General features: G+C 58.6%; 1 protein-coding gene across 2 annotated transcripts; it reads right to left on the bottom strand.

The window, feature by feature from the left end:
• Positions 1-1,639: 1,639 nt before the first annotated feature.
• On the bottom strand, positions 1,640-14,805 carry SLC38A7 (solute carrier family 38 member 7). Of its 2 annotated transcripts, none has more exons than XM_045582828.1 (12): positions 14,751-14,805; positions 14,046-14,237; positions 12,367-12,747; positions 10,718-10,916; positions 10,326-10,470; positions 9,542-9,640; positions 8,850-8,907; positions 8,525-8,639; positions 7,143-7,290; positions 5,656-5,855; positions 4,879-4,933; positions 1,640-3,447 (listed from the first exon to the last, which is right to left on the bottom strand). In XM_045582828.1, exons 3-12 carry the CDS (start codon positions 12,634-12,636, stop codon positions 3,345-3,347), a joined length of 1,392 nt encoding a protein of 463 aa, XP_045438784.1. In that variant the 5' UTR covers positions 12,637-12,747; positions 14,046-14,237; positions 14,751-14,805; the 3' UTR covers positions 1,640-3,344. The 2 variants fall into 2 exon arrangements, with proteins under 2 accessions (XP_045438784.1, XP_036296153.1); XM_036440260.2 differs by lacking the exon at positions 14,751-14,805 and adding an exon at positions 14,553-14,742.
• Positions 14,806-15,336: the final 531 nt, after the last annotated feature.

The following is a 15,336-nucleotide window of genomic DNA, read 5'->3' as shown; positions in this document are numbered from 1 at the left end:
ACATGGATGAGAGAGAAACATTGATCAGCTGCCTCCTGCACACCTCCCACTGGGGATGTGCCTGCAACCAAGGAACATGCCCTTGACCTGAATAAAACCTGGGACCTTTGAGTCCCCAGACCAATGCTCTATCCACTGAGCCAAACCGGTTAGGGCTAAAAAATTTTTTTTAAGAAAAAGAGAAAGAGCTGCCCTAACCGGTTTGGCTCACTGGATAGTGTTGGCCTGTGGACTCAAGGGTCCCAGGGGGCATGTACAGCTGAGGGCACCGACTGGCCCCAATTGGGACTGGGCGAGACAGTCCCAATCAGCCCCAATTGCCAGTCAGGCCGAGGGACCCCACCCATACATGAATTCATGCATTGGGCCTTTAGTAGCATATACATAATTTACTGCTAAGATACAATGAAAAAAATTTCTAATATATTTTTTTTCATTGTATCTTAGCAGTAAGTTATCCTACATCTAGCACACTGTGAGGCACAACTGTTAGTTTCCGTGATTAATTGGTCTGAGTCCCCCACCAGACTGGAGGCCAGGATCTAGAGACAGCCCTGCCCCGCGTAGGGATTTCACTTAGAATTCCTAGGCAGCGGCGGGATCACCAGGAGCCCCAGTGACTCAGGGGCCTGGAGTCCCTCCTCTGAGCCTGGGCGCCTCACCTCCAAAAGCAGAATTACGCAACGGCGACCTCTAGTGCCCAAAAGGAGAAACTGCAGTGGCACACTCCTCCCAGGGGAGAGCTGACCACATTTGTCTTTGAGACTTAGAATTATCTACATCAACAAGGTTGACACCCACATTCTGACTTTAGATTTGAGGAAAGTGGGGCTCAGAGATGTGAACGGGTTCCCCGAGTTCCCACGGTGTAAGGCAATGCTTTCCCCGAGTTCCCAGGGTGTAAGGCAGTGCTGAGGTCCAACCCAAGCATCTGTGGGCCGAAGCCTTTGAGCCTAGTCCTCCCAAGGAGAAACTGAGTTTTCATATTTTTTCTCTAAACATAGATCTCTGGCTATAAAACACTCTGTCATTGTCATAAGCTTTATTTTTTTAATATACTTTTTTATTGATTTTGTACAGAGAGGGAGAGATAGTTAGAAACATTGATGAGAGTCATCAATCAGCTGCTTCTTGCACGCCCCCTACTGGGGATGTGCCTGCAACCAAGGTACATGCCCTTGACTGGAATCGAACCCGGATCCTTTCAGTCCGCAGGCCGATGCTCTATCCACTGAGCCAAACCGGTTTCAGCATAAGCTTTCTTTTTTTTTAGAAGTATGTTTATTTCAGAGAGGAGAGGAGAGACAGAAATATCAACAATGAGAATCCTCCATTGGCTGCCTTCTGCATGTCCCCCACTGGGGACCCAACCCATAACCCGGGCTTGTACCCTGATGTGATCTGGTTCATAGGTTGATGCTTAACCACTGAACCACCCCACCAGCCAGGTGGGCGCCATGTGCTTTCTTTACACTGGCCCCCTCTCCCTGGAGGTAATAAGGTCCATGGTTACCATCCCACTTTAGAAATCGGGGAACGAGCAGAGAGCTGAAGCTAGAAGGCCCTGCCTCACCCCACCCCACTGGTCAGCAGGGGCCCAGACTCTGTCCCCAGCACCAGACACAGGCCACACAGCTCGGTAGCACAAGCTCCTTTTTATTAACCACCTCCTCTGGTCTGAATGCCCGAGTAGAAAAGAGACAGTAAAAGGCCCCGGCAGGGAGGGTCAGGGGCTCCTGAGTTTGGGCCGAAAGGCCAGGTCCCAGCCCTTCCCCGGAATGATTCTGTGCCATCACCCCCTTACCTCCCTCCACCCCGAGATCCAGCATCAGGAGGCCGGGCGGCCATGCTGGCTGCGACATCCTCCCGACCTCGCCGGGGATGGGTGCTGGCAGGGCCTGGCGAGGTGCAGCAGGCTGGGCTGAGAGGAACCAGCAGAGGCGCCCTGGCCCCCGGGGCCAGACAGTGAGGAGAGGCAGGTCGCCAGTGTGTGGGGGCTGGGCAGACGCCTGTGGGGCCTCCCACCAGCCTGTAGCTGAGTGCCCTGACTGGTGGGCTGCGGGCCAAGGTCCCCATACCGGGGGCACAACCAGGTGTGGCCTCAGGGTGACTGACAGGCCCCCGAGGCCAGGCCTGGGTGTGTGGAGCTGAGGAAGTTGACAAGGGAGAGCTTGAAAGCCACCCCCCCATATTTATGCGAGCAGGAGATTGAGCTACATAGAAAAACGGGGTGTGGGGGCGAAGGAAGGATGCGTTCAGGGAAGAGCAGACAAGATCCAGGTTCAAAGTTCCAGGCTGGCGGGGCTGCCCTCCCACGCTGCCCAGCCAATGACAACTCGGCACCCTGGGTGCCTCTGGGCCAGGGATGGCAGGGGAGGCAGAGAGAAGCCATCGTCGGAGGAGAGGGGCGCAGACAGGATCGCCTTGACCCTGACCAGCCCGGCCTGCACAGGTCCGAAAGGTCCCCGGCCTTCTCCATCACCCGCTTTTGTGCCTTTGAAAAGAGGGGCCCGTCTGGAATCCGAGAGAAAAGCACTAACACCCAGTCCCCCCGCCACGGGGAAAGCTAACGAAGGCGGAGTGGGGGGGCGGAGGACTCGCAGCACCGAGGCACAGATGGCCCCTGGTCCTGGGCGGGCACCGTTTGTAAACATGAGACTTGGTGACTGGGTCTGGGGATGGAGGCGGAGAGGGCCGCCTGGACCCTGAGGTTTGGGGAGAGACAGCCAGTGAGGCCCTGGGCCGCGGAGAATGTCACGGTCAGCCGTGGGACAGAGGGCTGTGGGCCCGGGGCGGGGGGCGGGGGGAGGCACAGACTCTAGCTGCCTCTGTGCATCCGTGTGAGTCCAGCGCTCCCTTTGGGGCTGGCTGAGCCCAGAGGAAGCCGCTGCTGGCTGGTCCGCAGACGGATGGGAGCAGGTGTGGGGTCCTGGGGAAGGGGCATAGCCCCTGTGCTCTGGAGAGGGGCGCCCCGGAGAGGGGCGCCCCATCGGCCCGCCCTCCTTCTCCAGCGGGGAGTCAGGCTGCTGCCTTCTCCTGAGACCTGCTGAGCCTCTTCACCGGGGGCTCCAGGCCTGCAGGAGCCGAGCGCTGGGGGAGGCGGGAAGGCTCTGTGACCCTCCTCCCGCCATCCAGGGCCCCGCCGGGACGGGGGAGCGGCCAGGGAGCTGGTGTGTTCGATTCCCAGCCAGGGCACATGCCCGAGCTGCCGGCTCCAGACTGTGGGGCCCGATGGCAGCCCAGATCCGTCGCTGGAATCATCCCGTCGGTAGAGGGGAGTGGACCCCGACTCAGCGCGGCCCCGCGGCTCTGGGCTGGGCTCCTGGGCGCAGAGGAGGCCGCGGTCACGCCCACAGGTCCACGAACATGGCGCTGGCTGTGGTCTGGCCGAAGATGAAGGCTCCCAGGGTGACCAAGAGGACTCCGTAACTGACCAGCGCCCACCAGCTGGGGGCAGAGGGAGAGGCAGGCCTGTTAATCAACCCACCCGTGACTCTGCAGACTTACACACACACACACACACACACAAACACACATACACTCATCACCATAATCACCCAAACCAGCGGTCGCCAACCTTTCGGACCTCCTGGAACACCGACTGGCGACCGCTGACCTAAGCCACTTGTCCTGTGGGCGGAGCCCTTCTTACTTGGCAAGGACTTTTCACACAAAGGTGTGCGCTGCCAGGGATCTGACCCCCTGCTCCACAGGCAAGGAGACCAAGACCGGCTGGCGTGGACCGGTCATAGGAGGTCAAGGGCAGGACCAGGATTAGCAGGCGTGCCTCCGGATGGAAAGATGTTTGGGGGAAAAGCAGGTCACAGGGTGAGCCATGTCATTAAGACAAAACAAACAACACAGCGCGGCCAGTGTGGCTCAGTGGTTGGGCGTTGACCTATGAACCCGGAGGTTGCAGTTCAATCCCTAGTCAAGGGGCGTGCCTGGGTTGTGGGCTCCGCCCCCAGTAGGAGGCCTGCAGGAGGCAGTAGATTCATGATGTTCCTCTCTCCTTGATGCTTCTTCTTTTTTTTTTTTTTTTTTTAAATATATTTTATTTATTTTTACAGAGAGAAAGGGAGAGGGATAGAGAATTAGAAACATCGATGAGAGAGAATCATCGACCAGATGCCTCCTGCACACCTCCTACTGGGGATGTGCCTGCAACCAATGTACATGCCCTTGACTGGAACCGAACCCGGGACCCTTCCATCCGCAGGCCGACGCTCTATCCACTGAGCCACACCGGCTTTGGCTCATTGATGCTTCTTATCTCCCTCTCCCTCTCCCTTCCTCTCTCTCTCCAAAAATCAATAAAAATGTATTTAAAAAACAAAGAAACGGAAAACACACAGCGAGACCCTGAATCCCATGTGTCCGTGTACACGTATTTGCAGCCGTGTGCACACAGAAGGCACACATGCAGAGCCGGGAGGGCGGACCACGCTGGGACAGGGAGCTGGGGTGGGGGAGGCTGGCAACTGGGTTGTGGGCGAGGGGGGATTCCACTTTTTCTCTTCAAAGTCCTCCAGGAGCGCTTGGACGGTCATAACTAGCACATTACCCATTTTTTTCTAAAAGTATTTTTAGCTCTGGCTTGTTCGGTTCAGTGGCTGGAGCGTGAGCCTGTGCACTGTAGGGTCCAGGGTTCGATTCTGGTCAGGGCACATGCCCGGGTTTCGGGCTTGATCCCCAGTGGGGGGCATGCAGGAGGCAGCTGATCATAGATTCTCTCTCATCATTGATGTTTTTATCTCTACCTCTCCCTTCTTCTCTGAAATCACTCCGTTTTCCTAAGAGTGTAGTCTCCTGACCCCTGTGACTTTAAGGCCCCCTCCAGGCTGGCGCCTCCTGAGGACCATGGCGGCGTTGCCTTACCTGGCTGGCTTGACCTCCTCCATCTCGGAGAGCTTGGCTTGGATGAGGCACAGCCCTGCAAGAGAAGAGGCGGCCCCTGAGCTTGGCTGGGCCCCTTCCCCGCGCCCAGCTCCCCGCTTCCCGAGAGGCAGCGGGGGATGGAGGAAGGCCTGGTATTCCACCTCCACCCCCTCGCCCGGCCCCGGGCCTGGCACGGGTTCTCCTGGGAGAGGCCAGCATCCCACAGGCTCAGTGCGAGCTGCCCGCAGCTCAGGGCTAACGGGGCAGCACGCCAGGCCCTTCCCGGGGCGTCCGAGCAGACGTGGCCCCTCGCTCCACACTGAGTGAAGGGCTCTCAGGGTGGAATAAGCTGGGTACGAGTGGAAGGCACGGCTGGGCGGATGGGACAACTCCCCGGGGGCCTGGTGCCAGACGCTCAGGTCTCCCAGGTTCTGGGTCAGGGTGCGGCTACAGACCCCATGCCCTCTGGGGACTCGCCAGCCATAACCCTGGTCACCAGGGAGCCACAGAGACTAAGGGTACAGGCCGAGGACCTAGGTGGGCCTGGCGTGGGGAAGGTCGTGACCCTCCCACCTCCTCGGCAGGAAGCGGAGAGAACAGCATCTTCCTCTCAGGGGGTGCTGGGGCCGGGGTCAGCCCCGAGCCTGTGGCGGGTGACCCCCAGTAGGGGGCTCCCCTCCCCGGTGGGTGAGCCAGTGAGGCGCTCTGGCCGGGAGGGAGAGGGGAGGGAGGGAGGGAGGGAGGGAAGGCAGCGCCGTGGGGCGCCAGGGCCTGCACCTGGGAAGACGAAGATGAAGCAGGCGGCCAGGCCTCCGATGACCGCGATGACCTTGCCGATGTCGGGGATGAAGAGCGCCAGCAGCAGGGTGAGCAGGAACCACACCACCGTCTGCAGCACCCGCCGCCGCTGCTCCCGGCCCACGTCCTCCTCCACCGGCATCTCCTGGTAGCGCAGCCATAGGCCTTCGACCACGGCCCTGCACACAGGGGGGGTCAGAGGCTCCCTGTCCACAGTCCCCCCCCTGCACACAGGGGGGGTCAGAGGCTCCCTGCTCACAGGGCGGGGCTCAGAGGCTCCCTGTCCACAGTCCACCCGCCCCCTGCACACAGGGGGGTCAGAGGCTCCCTGCTCACAGGGCGGGGCTCAGAGGCTCCCTGTCCACAGTCCCCCCCCTGCACACAGGGCGGGGCTCAGAGGCTCCCTGCACACAGGGAGGGTCAGAGGCTCCCTGTCCACAGTCCCCCCCCTGCACACAGGGCGGGGCTCAGAGGCTCCCTGCACACAGTCCCCCCCCCCTCCCCTGCACACAGGGCGGGGCTCAGAGGCTCCCTGTCCACAGTCCCCCCACCCTGCACCCAGGGCGGGGCTCAAAGGCTCCCTGCACACAGTCCCCCCACCCTGCACACAGGGCGGGGCTCAGAGGCTCCCTGCACACAGGGCGGGGCTCAGAGGCTCCCTGCTCACAGTCCCCCCCCCCCCCCTGCACACAGGGCGGGGCTCAGAGGCTCCCTGTCCACAGTCCCCCCCCTGCACACAGGGGGGGCTCAGAGGCTCCCTGTCCACAGTCCCCCCCCCCCCTGCACACAGGGCGGGGCTCAGAGGCTCCCTGCTCACAGTCCCCCCCCTGCACACAGGGAGGAGGGGCTCAGAGGCTCCCTGTCCACAGTCCCCCGCCGCCTGCACCCAGGGCGGGGCTCAGAGGCTCCCTGCACACAGTCCGCCCCCCCCTGCACACAGGGCGGGGCTCAGAGGCTCCCTGCACACAGTCCCCCCCCCCTGCACACAGGGCGGGGCTCAGAGGCTCCCTGCACACAGTCCCCCCCCCCCCCTGCACACAGGGCGGGGCTCAGAGGCTCCCTGCACAGTCCCCCCACCAGACCCCTGACTGGGTGGAACGGGGTGAGCCTGCTCCTCTCTGTAGAAGTGCCCGGCTGCGGTCTCGGGGCTGCCTGGGCACTGGGTGGGGGTGAACGTGAAGGGCTTAGGGCCCTGCCTGGCCCAGGACGTGACCCCTGGGGGAGCCCATTCCATTCTCCTCAAAGGGAAGGGCCTGGGACTCCCAGGCGGTGGTGTTCAGACAAGGATCTGGACTGGAGGTTCTCCGAGGACTCGCAGAATGTTCTGGGGACCACGGGACAAAGGGGGAGGTAAGACCCGGCTGGGGGTAGGCACTGACTTTCCCCCCTCGGGCTTCCGTTTCTCCTTCTCCGAACAGGTCCATACAAGGTGGAAGGACCACGCTAACGGGTTCTCAGGGGCTCACCGGCCACAGAAGTGCAGGATGGAGTAGGAGGTGAGCACGCTCAGGATGATGAAGGCGCGGGCCACGGCCACGGCCACGTCGTTGGAGGGGTAGGACAGGAGCACGTCGGGGTCCACAGACGCTCCGAAGGTCAGGAAGCCGCAGACGCCTGAGGGCAGGGTCAGAGGGCAGGGGAGGAACGTCAGATGCCCGCTGGGGACATCAGAGAGGGAGGGCGGGCGCGGGAGCCAGAGGCTGCGGGTGTTGGGCTGGGATCAGAGCCTCCTTCCCTGCCCTCTCACGGCCGCCCCGCTGCCCCTCTCTGACCTCACACTGCCCGGCGCCTTCCGCTCACAGCCAGCTCTCCATCTGGCCACTCAGGTCCCAGCTCCATGGCCCCCTCTGGAGATGCTTCCCCCTCAGCCTGCCCACAACAGGCCCCCCCGCCAGCCCTCTCACATCAGCCTGTTCCCTTCAGAGCCCACGTTCTCTCTGAATTCTTTCTTTTTTAACTTATAACTTGTTTCTCTAACTGTTCCTGGCTGTGCCTTCAGTGGCAGAGGCCCCAGAACCGTCTGTGGAGGAATCACCCTCCCAGCTCTCCCAGCTCTCCCAGCCCTGCTCCCTTCTCCCAGCCGTTCCCCACGGCACCCACAGCCATCTTTTTTTTTCCTTCCTTCCTTCCTTCCTTCCTTCCTTCCTTCCTTCCTTCCTTCCTTCCTTCCAAATATATCTTATTGATTTTTTTAAATTTATTTTTTATTTATTTTTTAAATATATTTTATTGATTTTGTACAGAGAGGAAAGGAAGAGAGATAGTTAGAAACATCGATGAGAGAGAGAGTCATCGATCAGCTGCCTCTTGCACACCCCCTACTGGGGATGTGCCCGCAACCAAGGTACATGCCCCCGACCGGAATTGAACCCGGGACCTTACAGTCCCCAAGCCGACGCTCTATCCATTGAGCCAAACCGGTCTCGGCTCTTATTGATTTTTTTACAGAGAGGAAGGGAGAGGAATAGAGAGTTAGAAACATCGATGAGAGAGAATTATCGATCAGCTGCCTCTTGCACACCCCCTACTGGGAATGTGCCTGCAACCAAGGTACATGCCCTTGACCGGAATCGAACCCGGGACCTTTCAGTCCCGCAGGCTGACGCTCTATCCTGAGCCAAACCGGTTTTGGTGGCACCCCCCCAGCTGAGAATAGTTCCTGGCGCTTACTAGGCAGAGCTGCTGAATGAAGGGATGAACCCATTGCTCTCCTTTGGGCAGGGGGAGGCCCAGGAGGCCCAAGTTCAAGCCCACGCCTACAGAAGGGTTGGATGCGGTAAGTGCAAGGCCGTCCCCGGGAACGCTGGGCTGGAGCACCGAGGAGCAGAGCGGAGGCGGGAGCACTCACCTGTGCCCATGTACACGGCGAGGGCGATGACCATGGCGGCAGTCACCACCCCGCCCCAGGTCTTCACCTCGGGCTGCCGCATGCTGTTGAAGATGGGCACGCTGCTCACGTGGCACTGTTGGGGTGAAGGTCACGGTTACGCTGGGGAAGCGACCTCACCCCCTGCCCCGTTCCCAGAGGGAGGTAACCTTGGAGACAAAGACCACGGGGACAAGGGGCGGGTCCTGGGGTCCCCACTCCATCCTTCCTTCCAGGATACCCCATCCCGCCTGTGGTGTGGGCTCCATCCCAGGATGGGGGGCCGCAGGGACCTTGCAACTGGCACCTGAAATCCAAAGCAGATGGTGGGCATGGCATTGAACACGGCCATCCAGGAAGCCGGCCTGTGGATGAACACAAGAACGTGGTGCCTGTGAACCCTACACAGCCACCAACTCCCCCCAACCCCCCGGATGCCCTTACTCTTCCTTCAGCCAACCACGGCCTCCACCAGGGAGCATTCTACACCCTCTACCCATTTCACAGGTCAGCAAACTGAGGCTCTGCAAGGCTCTCCTGGGGCCAAAATCCAGAATTTTGGCTCTTACACTGGGGCTTTTACTTTTTTTTGGTTTGTTCCTTTCAAAAAAAAGGAAACTATTTTTTCTTCTTCTTCTTTTTTTTTTTTTTCTTTCCAAATGACCACATAGATCCATCCTCATGTAGAAGATGCAGCAATTACAGAGAGGCACAAGTTGGAAAAATGTGTAGCTCCACCCTGGCAGGCTCCACAGCCTGAGGCCTCGTCTGACGCTGGCTCATTGTTGGACGTTAGCGGCGAAGTCTCTTCCGTCTCTGGTGCTCATTTCCCTCCAGTGGAAAGAGATCAGGACCGCTTGCCTGCTTCCTACGAAGGAGGGCCTGGGACGCTCACGGGGCCTTAAGATGAGCACCCGTGTGGCCTTTCGACGTCTGACCCGGCACCTTCCGGGGCCCGAGCAGCCGATCCTGCCCCACATGTCTCCTGATCTCACCCACCTGGTCAGGATGTCCCCCGGGGTCATCTCCTTATCCGGCCAGATGTACTTGATGATGACGATGGCGGTGACGTACCAGGTGCCCACGACGCTCAGGAAGCTGCGGGAAGAACGGACTGAACTCCCTCCTCCCCCGGCCCCAGTGGCCCTTTCTCCGACTCCACCCCAGGGGCGTCTACCCTCAGTTCTAGGGACCACGAGTGTCTACTGAACAACGTGGGGGGCTATTTCCAGCAAAGACTCCAGAAAGGAGAAACTGGCCACAGCCTGGAGGGAGGAGCTGGACCGCACAGGGGACCAGACTGACATCTCTGACCATCGGGAGATGCACTGGCTCAGCTCCAGGGCTCCGAGGGCTGGGCTTCTCTCAGAGCGGCCCACGCGTGGCGAGGGCTGCAAAGAGGGCCCTGGAGAACGAGGAGACAGTGGAGGAAAAAGGGTGGAAGGGTCAAATACTGGAATGTCGACAGCACAGGGGGCCTTGGAGACCGCTGAGTGCGACCCTGATGATTATGGATCGCAGGAACAGCTAAGGTCCAGGCCTGGAGGCTGCCTTGACCCTCTGACTGGACACTGAATGCCCTGCTGATGCTCAGGGCCACCGTCTCCCTTGCTGCCGACAGAGAGGAAAGTCTTCAGCTGGGACCCGTGCAAGCCCTGGCTGGCCAGCCTTGCCCACTCTTGCCGCCCCAGGAGGTGAGGTGGCACGGAGGATGGGGGTTCCCTGGCAGCCCCTGGGCGTCCAGAGTTCTGCCCCGCCCAGGTTGGGGTGGGGGCCTCCGCACCTGGCATATTTCTGGAAGCCGATCTCCCTGGGGATGGAGAGGGGCAGGATGAAGAGGAAGGCGGTGAGGCTGATGGTAAACTTGCGGTCAGTGTACCAGGGGCTGCCACTGGCCCCCTCGGGCTCCTTGGTCAACACGGCGATGACTGCACGGGGAGGAAGGAGAGGATGTCATGCCAGGCCACTTGCAAGGTGCGGCCCTCCTGCACCTCGGCTGGGCCTCGGGACTTCCATCTGTCTAATGGGCTTAGCGGCCAGGAGGAGGATTCTCAGGGGAAGGCTGAGCCCAGGCGAGGCCTGGGGTGGGTGTTCCATGCCCTTTCCCTCCACCCCTGGGATTCCCGGGGCCGGGGTGGGGGGGGAGGGATGAGGTGGCTCCCGAGGGAACCTCACTCTTGTCCTGCTGGTCCCCGATGATGATGAGGAAGGCGATGCAGGTGCCGAAGGTGTAGATGGCGATGGTCACCTCGCACAGCACGCCCGTCAGCCGGCCGCACACGGCCCACACCACCTCCTGGTAGGTCCGCTCGTTGCTGGCCTGGGAGCAGTAGGCGAGGATGACGAGGCCGCTGATGATGAAGACCAGCATGCCCTGCGGGTGGGGGCAGAGCAGGAGGGTGTGGGAAAGGCCTCGCAGCAAAGGGCAGCCGGGTTTGGCTCGGTATTTACGGGGCTGGTTTGGCATACGGGCCTCATCCCACAGGACAATTTTAATAGATTACTGGAGACGAGATTTTCTTTAGAAACAAAAGCAGCTTTGTGGAAAAATTCACACACACACACACACACAAAAGTAGAAAGAATGGCCAAAACCCGTTTGGCTCAGTGGATAGAGCGTCAGCCTGCGGACTGAAGGGTCCTGGGTTTGATTCCGGCCAAGGGCATGTACCTTGGTTGCGGGCGCATCCCCAGTGGGGGGTGTGCAGGAGGCAGCTGATCAATGTTTCTAACTTTCTATCCCTCTCCCTTCCTCTCTGTAAAAAAAATCAATAAAATATATATTTTAAAAAGTAGAAAGAATGGTATAATGGACCCCCATGTTCTTATCACTCAACTTCAAGAATGATCAATTCATGCCCAATCCTGTTTCATCTATACCTTCTCCCATTCTTGATTATTACTACTTTTTTTAAAATTTTCTTTCTCTTTTTATTTCTTAAAAATATATTTTATTGATTTTTTATAGAGAGGAAGGGAGAGAGATAGAGAGCTAGAAACATCGATGAGAGAGAGTCATCAATCAGCTGCCTCTTGGACACCCCCTACTGGGGATGCGCCCGCAACCAAGGTACATGTCCTTGACCGGAATCGAACCGAACCCGGGACCCTTCAGTCCGCAGGCTGATGCTTTATCCACTGAACCAAACCGGCTAGGCCTCTCTCTTTTTAAAAAATGTGTTTTTATTTATTTTAAAGAGAGAGAAAGGGAGAGGAACAGAGAGATAGAAACATCGCTAAGAAGCCCCCTACTGGGGTCAAGCCTGCCACCTGGTCTCATAACCTGACTGGGAATCAATTCAGCGACCTCTTGGTTCATAGGTCGATGCTCAACCACCGAGCCACACGGGCCGGGCTCTGGATTATTTTGAAGAAATGACAACTTCTCATATCACTTCGTCAGTACTATTTCACGTAGTTCTAAAAGGTCAGGGCCTCTTTTTGAAACAGAATCACAAGATTGAGGTTGGATTTCCCCGATTGCTCGGAAGGCTTTTGAATAAGGTGACCAGACGTCCCGATTTTTAACAATTTGTCCCACGTCCCGTGGCGTTTTAAAAAAAACGCCCGATTTTTCAAAATGCCACCGGACACGGGACAAATGGTTAAAAATCGGGACTGTCCCGCCCAAAGCGGGACTTCTGGTCACCTTACTTCTGAAGCCTCATCTGGGCTCAGAGGAGAGAATGCTGGGAGAGATGCCCTGGGCGAGGGTGGGGACAGTGGTGGCTCTGATCATCCCTCCTCCAGGGCCTCCCCTTGGAGGCAAAGAGACCAGCCCCCCAGCCGGACCGCATTCCTGCCCTCTGGGCCCGCACACTCACCATCTGCAGGCTGATGCCCGCTGCCACGCCCCCGGCGGTGCTGAAGGCTGCCGGGAAGTTGAGCAATCCCGCCCCCAGGCAGGCGTTGACCACGATGAAGATGGCGCCAAACGTGGATGTGGTGCCTCTGCTCAGGCTCTCGGGAGAGGCCTCCCCCTCGCTCTTCGGGTCCGGCTCCACGCAGGGGCTCTGCAGCAGCCGGGCCCGCTCCCCGGCATCCGCGCTGAAGCCCCACTCGCCCAGGTCGCTGTTGATGCTGACCTGGGCCATGGCCCCCGAGAGCCCTCTTCCGGCAGGGTCTGCAGGTTCTGCCTCACCACCGCATGCCCTGTTCGGAGCTGTTCTGTTCTCCCAGGCCCGTGGGCACTGGCTCTTCTCAGCCTAGACAGGGAAGGCAGGTGTTATCCCCAGATGGGCACAGGAAGGTAAAACAACGCCCCCAAGCTCAGACGGCTGGGATTGGAACCCAGGTGCCCCTGTGGGCAGGATACTGCCCTGGGGGCAACCGCGTGGGGTGGCAGAGACAGAAATAGGTCAGAGGCAAATCCTACTTGCTTCCGGATTACAGAACCCTGGGGTATATAAGACAAACATAAGAGAGAGGGGGTAGTGCCCAAACCGGTTTAGCTCAGTGGATAGAGTGTCGTCGGCCTGCGGACTGAAGGGTCCCAGGTTCGATTCCGGTCAAGGGCATGTACGTTGGTTGCAAGCACATCCCCAGTGAGGGGTGTGCAGGAGGCAGCTGATCAATGTTTCTTTCTCATCGATGTTTCTAACTCTCTATCCCTCTCCCTTCCTCTCTGTAAAAAAAAATCAATAAAATATATTTTTAAAAAGAGAGAGAGGGGGGTAGTAATGTGCCAGAATTAGAGAGAGGCCGTGTATGGGCAGGTGTGTCGTGGACATACCTCATTCCATCCTTAAGACAGAGTGGGTCATAAGGTTTGGAGAGATCGAATCAGTGATCCAGGGTCACGTGTCAGCAAGTTGCAGAGTAGGATTTGAATACCGATCTGTCTGCCTTCCCCGCCTGTTTCCACTTTGCAGGATTCCAAGCGCAGCCCCCACTCAGAACCGTGGCTATTTCAACGTGTTACAGAGCCTGGATTCTGAGCCCAGCATCTGGATTCGCCATAGCTTTCCAAGTCCTTCAACATTCAAGCCAACTCTCACTCATCTCTCTCTGACTCACCTAACTACTGCCCGCCATAGGCATCCCCTCGGAGGCCCTCCACATGCCAGGGGTTAGAATGGCAAAGGAGGCCCCCTGGGTAGTCAGGCGCTTCCCATTGCTCCTCCTTTCCCTGGCCCAGCAAAGCCGGGAACGGTACACTCAGGAGAGGGAAAAAGGAGGGTTCTGATGCTCTTAGACATCTGTCACCGCGCATGCAACCAAGACACCAGCTCCCGAGGAAATAGCCCTCTGCTGGCTCCAGCTCCCGAAAGATCAGTCAGGGGACACCCATCCAGCAACTCAGCAAAAAAAAAAAAAAGAAAAAAAAATCAAAGCAGTGAGTAGTAGGAGTCTTGGGTTCCCAGGCTTCTAGCAGGATGCCAGACAGAGCCCCGCAAAGCCAGAGCAGCCTCCCTCTCAGCCCCGCTCACATCTCAGAACTGAGGTGTCCGATCTCTCAGCCGTGCCTCCCCCCAGCCCCTCAGCGCCATCCTCCCCAGCTTACCTATCAGGGCGATGGTGGAGGGGGTGCTGCTCACAGCTCCTGCTCCCCGAAGACCGGGGATCCGATTCTCCTCACTTCTCTCTCTCGGCCCTGATTTCTTCTTCCTCTCAAGGCTTTGCTAGAAGTCCGCCGTCAGCAGAGGGATGAGTCTGGGCTGTTCTGTGCTGGTCAGCAAAGTGAGGGGACTGGACTCTGTAGAAGGGGGCACCAGGTCAGTCCGGTAGGCAGGCGCAGGGAGGGGGGACGCGGGGCTAAGGTCACAGCGGGCAGCCCGCCGGCAGCACCAGAGCCAGGAGCCTGGCGCCCTCGGGGAGCTGGGATCACTGCAGGAGGGCCCTCGGTTCCCAGCCGGAGCGGGGTCCTACTCCAGCCCGGGGGTGGGCCCCCGAAACAGGAGGGGTGGGTTGCACTGGGAGGTGGGCCAGGGCGCACCCCGCGCGGAGGGCATGCCCCCCAGGCATGCAGAGAGGGGAGTGGGCTGCTGTGGGGTAAACTGGGCGGAGGTACCGGGATTTGATCCGGGCCTAGGACCACTGGGTGGAGACGGGGCAGGGACCGGCCAGCCGAGGGCGGCCGTGGGACCAAGGACGCCGGGCTTCGGAGCGCCCTGCGGGGAGTGGGCAGGGCCCTGCTGCGATCGGGGGGTTTGGGTACCCCGGGACCTAAAGCTCACACCCTCCACCTTTCCTACTTTGTGCCACCTACCCACGATACCTCCTGCCCAGCCGGCTGTGGCGACACGTGAACAGAGGTCACGTGATAGCCGGGGCTGTGAGACGCAGGGCACTCTGGGAGTTGTAGTTTCCGCAGGTAATATCCTCGGTATGTACCCTGTTTCCCGGAAAATAAGGCAGTGTCTTATATTAACTTTTTTTCTCCCAAAGTTGCGCTAGGTCTTATTTTCGGGGAAACACGGTATGTACTGTACTGGTTTGCTTAACTGGTCACTTGTTGAATGAAGGATGTCTGAGCTGTTTGCAGGTTTTAAAAGTATAATAGCCCCCTGTCTGGTTTGGCTCAGTGGATAAAGCGCCAGCTTGGGGACTCGAGAGTCCCAGGGAATTCCAGGGAATGTACCTTGGATGTGGGCACATCCCCAGTAGGGGGTGTGCAGGAGGCAGCTGGTCGATGTTTCTTGCTCATGGATGTTTCCAACTTTCTATCCCTCTCCCTTCCTCTCTGTAAAAAAAAAATCAATAAAATATAAAAAAATAATAAAATTAAAAACACTGATTTTAGAGAGGGGGAGAAATACTGACTTGTTCCACTTATTTATATGTTGTTTGATTCT

This window comes from Pipistrellus kuhlii, unplaced genomic scaffold (genome assembly GCF_014108245.1).
Source record: "Pipistrellus kuhlii isolate mPipKuh1 unplaced genomic scaffold, mPipKuh1.p scaffold_m20_p_17, whole genome shotgun sequence".
Lineage (NCBI taxonomy): Eukaryota > Metazoa > Chordata > Mammalia > Chiroptera > Vespertilionidae > Pipistrellus > Pipistrellus kuhlii.
Note: the sequence above shows the minus strand (reverse complement) of the source record. Positions and strands in the feature narration are given on the sequence as shown.